This window comes from Xenopus tropicalis, chromosome 6 (assembly GCF_000004195.4).
Source record: "Xenopus tropicalis strain Nigerian chromosome 6, UCB_Xtro_10.0, whole genome shotgun sequence".
NCBI lineage: Eukaryota > Metazoa > Chordata > Amphibia > Anura > Pipidae > Xenopus > Xenopus tropicalis.
The window spans coordinates 12,889,247-12,895,673 of record NC_030682.2 but is presented as its reverse complement, the minus strand read 5'-3'; the positions used below and the strand labels follow the sequence as shown (position 1 = coordinate 12,895,673).

Sequence of the window (6,427 nt, the reverse complement as noted above, 5' to 3'; positions counted from 1 at the left end):
CCCTTTCTACTTTGTGCACCTACAGAAGCTCACACAGGACACCCAGCCATTCACTTGCTAAACCTGATTCACTGCCTCACACAACCCAAGCTTACTCCTCACTGGGGCCTCCTACCCATTTCCGTGGGTGCCACCTGGCTAGCCTTTTACCAGCCAAAGTGCTAAAAATGATACTTGTCACCAGTGTAATTAATAGCAAAGAAAGGTAACAGATAGTAAGGCCAGAAGATTGACAGCCCTTCCCAAGACTCCGGACCTACATCCACATAAACGCCCTTCTCTATTACAAATCAGTTCAGTATGGGATAGGAGGCAGCAGCATAGCTAGAAGCTTCATTAGCCCAGAGCATAATGGCCCCCTCCAAACATGTTCTGTTTTAAACAAACATAAGTCAGCTGACCAGGTTCTCATACTAAAAGCGACTGCTGGTTCTGTCATCTGGGGCAGTATACCAGATGCTGGCAATGTACAGTTTTACTGCTCGTCAGGGTTTCACAGTTCTGAAACCTGGACAAAACTCTGCTTGTGGGACATGGGAAATTGGCCAATCCCTGTCCGCTGTGTCACAATTCCACCCCTGCAATCCAAACATCATTGTTTACCCCCCTACATCAGCCACCCTGCCCCACACATCTGTGCATGATGTAAATCCTACATGGTGCAGAGAATTTTGCAGGAAAAATGAGGCTTATTAATTAAAGTAGGGTAGTTTGCCTTTTGGCACAGCGTTGCTGTTCCGAAGTACAGTGGTGCGACCTGTGCAATGAAACATCATCAGAACCCCTAAGCACCCCTCAAACAACATGGGACTCCAGCAGAAGGTCATAGTCCAACACACAAAAACAGCGGCCTCTAGTGGCCTTCCTACAGAATGCAACCATGCAAAAGGTTAAAAACATAAAACATTAAAAACAAGAAATAAATACAAGTTTAAAGAGAGGGCGATCAGGGTTACCCTTAAATCCATACAGAGCAAGATATTCCAGGTACTATAGCACAATACCTGTAGCACTTGTTTCATGTACACCCAGTAATGGTCACCGGGAGGCTTGCATATGCTTTGCTGCCCCATATTTTTGTATTGCAAAAATCTGATGCCAAATGGGTACTGATGGTAACTGCAGCAAACACAGAGGCAAGACTAGAAAGAGTCCCCAGACATGTATGGAGCTAATGTCTTGTAATGTATTGTAATTGCCACTGATTATGCTTATCATGATATACAAAGAAGCATTTGCAAACATCCCATAGGCTCCCTTGCTTTGTATATGCTATAAGGTGTGCATTGATTTCTAACTGACTGTAACTATACTCTGTTTGCCTGATCTACCAATTTCCATTGCACCCAAATACTCTGAAAACTTAATTTGTGAAACAGAATGGAGCAGAATTGTATCCCAATTGGATCTGCAAAGTTTTATGTATGTCGGTAAATTGGGAGCAACAGACTCAGATTGCACTTTTGGGGTGTCAGACACTGGCACAGAGATGCACCCAACTCAACCAGCACAACATCAAGCGCCTATAGGGCCGACAACCAAAGGGAGTCCTGCACCAACTGCCTGGGTAGGGCTGGTGTTAGGTACACCATCTGGCACCAGTGTCGGACTGGGACCCCAGGGGCCCACCAGAAACCCTTAGACTATAGGCCCACTCTCCAAAATATCCCCCCCCCTTTCCTCACTCAACCATTTTATTCTCCTAGTCTCTTTTATTTACATGCTAGCATCTATTCTTCCATATATTTCTCCTCTTTGTTCCCATTCAGAAATAGCAAATGACCTTGAAACAGGCCAAATGGTCAGGAGCAGGAGGGCCCACTGACACCTGGACCTACCGGGAGTTTTCCTGGTATCCTGGTGGGCCAGTCCGGCACTGTCTGGCACCTCATACACCAATGCAGCACAACCAACTGGTATAGAGAAGGACAAGCTTGGCAGCTTATGGGTATGCCCAGCTACACCCAGCTGTTTTATGTTATAATTTATGCCTTTTGTACTTATTTATATATACAACAGCAACAGTGCAATAGCGCTCTCTGCACAAGAGAAGCGGAAATTTCACCCCTTGAAATTAACAGGAGTAGCTTTTTGTCACCCCATGTAACTTGCGGGGCGCTGCCAACCGAGGCACTGACCTTATCCCAAGGCAGCACACATGAAGCAGAGACTCCAAATGCAAGACTCTATACTTATGGGTTTTCTCGACAAATTCTGCTCCACGTGTCTGCACCCTGTATAGGGGATATTCACCTGCAGACAATAGTATGAATTTGAAGAGGCCCTGTCACAAAAACATTTTTGTAAATCATCTTTATTATTTAAAATGTTTAGTTGCGAAGCTACAGGCCAGGATCAGCGCTGCTAAAACTCTCTCTCCTCTGCTCTCTCCTCTCCCTTTAGAAGGGATCGCTCAAAATGGGAAACACAGAACTGGTTCTGCCCATGCCTGCCCCCGATAAAAATGTTTGTGTGCCCTCCTGTGTGTCTCCTGGCTCCATTGGTTGTGTCTGATGTCCCCAGTCCCAACCCGTACCCCAAGCCCGCGTCAGAGAAGGGAGACCAGCAGCTCGAGGGGAGGGACCGAAGGGGGGCCCACCAGGGCTGGGGTTCTCCATTTCTTTTTGATACCCCAGCAGCCCAGTCCAACTCTGAGGGAGGGGCAGCACAGTGGGAGAGAGGTGTGGCTGCACAAGCTGTACCTGCTATATGTGGCCCCTGGGCCGCCAGTTGGACAACACTACCCTACAGAACGAGCAGAGAGTGAGAGTTTTAGCAACTCTGATCCTGGTCTTTAGCTTCATTACTGAACATTTAAAATAATAAAGACAAATTACAGGGGCTGTTTAAATTCAGACTGTTGTCTGAAGGGGAACATTCCCTTTAATTCAGACACAGGAGCGAGTGGATTGGCTATTTTACTCCACATGTGACCGTAGCCTATGGCCAATTTGCATTTGTGCCACTCTGGGTGAGTACATCCAATAACAACCCAGTCTCTCCCCAATTGCCATGTGAAATGTACCTACTACATTGATATTTAAGTGCCAGCAGAAGTATCTGGCCAGAATTGGCAGCAAACAAATCATCTATTCAACGCCATCATACATTCCTTGGCCGCCATGCTGGCCGTTACATTCAACAGAGGTGACTTTTGGTTACCATGGTAACCAATAACAATCACCTGGGGGCTCTTCCCCAAGTACTTGCTTCTCATTGGGACAAAGGCTGTCCTTGCTAGCTACTCCCATCCAGGCCAACAGGTTGATGCCACCTAGTGGACAAACTAAATATAGTCTACACACTGAAATAAATTCTATTCCTCCTCCTTACAAACATGGCAAACACTGATATCTGTAAATGTTACTTCTATTCTAGAAAGAGGAAAAAGAGAGGGAGGTCTGTTTTACTTGCTTGAAACCAGTGTATTCTATGGAGCGCATAGCATTTGGCAAGATGATCCTCCATCAGTCATGTTTCTGCTGTAGCCAATGCAAACAGAAGTTAAGGTAAGTATTCAGGTGGAGCAGGGGAGGCAAACACTGTACTGATAGGAAAGGAGGGGAGATTAAAGACATTCATTTGGTTTTTCCCCAAAATAATTTATTTTCAAATTCTCCTGTTTCCATGAAGTATGGTGGCATTTTATTAGTAGTAGTGTATAGAAACCACAAGGCACCTTGTGTCCATGTGAGCATGTTCTGACCACATGCCACTATGCCAAAACTTGCCCCCAATCTGCCCAAACTCCACTCATTTTCAGCAAGCTGGCCCCTACATGGCACTCCAGGGCCCTTCATAACACACCGGCCTGTCCACTTGTCATGGTGGCTCTGGTTTTCCCAACATGACACAGACCAGACAAAGCTGCAATAGGGAGAACCTCCAAGATTTCCTTAATGAACCTAAACCATTTATTTAGTGTAGGATGTTAATGGGAAAAACAACTTAATATGTCTGATTTTTTTGCTTTTTAGCTTGAAAAACTATTTTTCTGTGTTTGGGAGACTGTACTGTAAAGTACACCATGACCAGATGACACAAGGAGGAACTGCAGTATCCAGCCATGAGAAATCTGCAGCCGGTTCAGTTCCCGTCACAGATCTAAAGAAAACCAAGAACACCAAGGAATTCACTATGGCTGAAGGAGACATGAGTCAAGGTCGCAGCCATGGAGAGTTCATTCCAACTAACCAGACATGTGATAGTAATGATTGGTGGCTTCGTACTAAACATATTACTAGCGCACAGGAATCCTATAACATAGCAGCCAGACACAAGGGGACTTCCCGATGGAGTTGGCCAAACTTATTATCCGCTACTAATATTTCAGACACGCTGAAAAAGGGCGGGAATAGGGGCATCCCAGGTAGATTCTCCAGAGTACATGAGATGAACCTGCCTAAAGTTCCTTCTCAGGATGGAAAAATATTCCAAAATCCAACCAAAGTAAAGGAAAAGGATGTACTTTTCCAAACACTCAAGGCTGATACCAATGTTTGTGCTGCTTCACCCAAAGGAATGAAAACCTCCAAAATGGAATTACTGCAAAGAAAATATGAAATTGCATGTGCCAAACCAGCAATAAAGTCTGTCAGTCGGCCCAACACTCGCTTCATTACAACAAATTTCAGAGATATTCGGTCTTCTCCCAAAAGTAAACTGAATAACACTGAATCGTCACATGTTCTCACATCTAAAGCACCTTCAGTTGCTCCTCCCATGAGTGAGACCATCCGGCTGCCAAAAATCCTACAAACCATCAAGGAACCAAAGGCTGGGGACACACCTATCCCCAAAACTAGTGGGGAGAGCAATAACAATATGATACAAAGTATGGCAGAGGACACAAGAACATATGAGAATGAGGCTTCCCTAAAGACTTCTCCATCACAGCAGCAGTTAATCCAGATAGAGACAGGAATGGAATTGTCACAACTGCCCCCAGAATCAAATTCCCCTGCGCACGAGGTCTCCTTGTCGTCACAAACACCACGTCACGATCATGAACTGGAAGGGTAAATGGGTCTACTCAATCTTCCAATAGGAAACGGTGTTGAGGAGCCATCATGGCAAATCACATCAAGAACATAAATCAAGTCATTGAGACCATAACATTTTGTTGAAAGTAATTTTTCACTTCATTAGTCGCATTTTGCATCTATTAGAGAATAATGATAGTTTGAAGGGTCATTTACTTCCCGCACTGCACTTGTGGGACTGCATGAAAAAATCCCACTTATTAGGGTGAAAACACACTGAGCTACTAGTAGCAGCTACTTTTTCACAGCTACTAATGTCCAGAAAATCCCCTGCCATAGACAATACTGAGAATTGCCTCTTCTAAAACACACAGAGACAATTATCAGTAAATGATCAGCATTGTCTATTTTAGTAGCCGTGACAAGTAGCTGCTACTAGTAGCTCTGTGTGTCTTTACCCTTATAGGTAACTGCCCAGGTACAAATGTACCCATTGTTTGTAAGGCTGATGCCACACGTGGCGTTTTTACGCTGCGTATTTTCTAATTCTCTCGGCGGCTGAAAAACGCCTGATATCATCATCCATAGAAATAACTTGAAAAGACGCGAAGCAAACCACACAAAGCGTAAATACGCTAGAAAACGCCTTAGCACGGATTTTTCAAGCGTAGGCTGAAATACGCCAGTACTTGCAAAGCAAGCTATTCCTATGTATACGCAAAGGCAGCTGCCAGACCTAGCAGAAATACGCAGCGTTTTTTGCTATTTCACACAATTAGCACCATGGCAACGGGATTTGCTTACGTCACCAGTTCTAGGCTGAAAAACGCCATGTGTGGCTTGTGCGGCGTTTTTAGGCTGAGAAAAAACGCAGCGTAAAAACGCCACGTGTGGCATCAGCCTAAAGAGGCCCACTGACACCATGGTGAGAATAGCCTGGCTCTCAAAAATAATCTTTTTTTGTTTGTATGGAAAGAAAGAATCTTTGTGTGTTTGTGGAAAGAGAAAATGTTTGCGGGGGGGCCACTTTCTGAAATGTAATGTGTTAATTATGTCACTTAAATCCCCAGCACCACCATCCCCCCCCCCCCCAATGAATCTATTTATCTCAGAATTACCTTACACCTGCCTAAGGCCAGATTTCTCAATTTTCCTACCCCCCAGTAATAATAAATGTAAAGGCTTCTAAAATAGTGTTACAGACCTGGAGGAAACCTGACTTCTGCTACATTGTTTCAAGAGTCAGAACCAGAGAAAATAAAGCAAGGGATAAACAACCACTGCTTTGTTTGCAGTTGCATATTGGGGAGTTGTTTAGAATTTTATTTTGGGGTTTACATCCCCTTTAAAGCCCAGATGAGCTGCAGCATTAAGCTATGTGTGTTTGAGTCTCACCCAGCAGAGAATGATGTCTGATCCACACCTGCTTTTTGTTAATGGGAGGA

At 44.5% G+C, this 6,427-nt stretch overlaps 1 protein-coding gene across 1 annotated transcript; it reads left to right on the top strand.

Moving 5' to 3' along the window:
* The first annotated feature begins 1,815 nt into the window (after positions 1-1,815).
* Positions 1,816-5,115, top strand: LOC116411478 (LIM domain and actin-binding protein 1-like). The gene is made up of 2 exons (XM_031903590.1): positions 1,816-3,509; positions 3,978-5,115. The coding sequence occupies exons 1-2, from the start codon at positions 3,433-3,435 to the stop codon at positions 5,020-5,022; spliced, it is 1,122 nt and encodes a 373-aa protein (XP_031759450.1). The 5' UTR covers positions 1,816-3,432; the 3' UTR covers positions 5,023-5,115.
* The last annotated feature ends 1,312 nt before the right edge of the window (positions 5,116-6,427 follow it).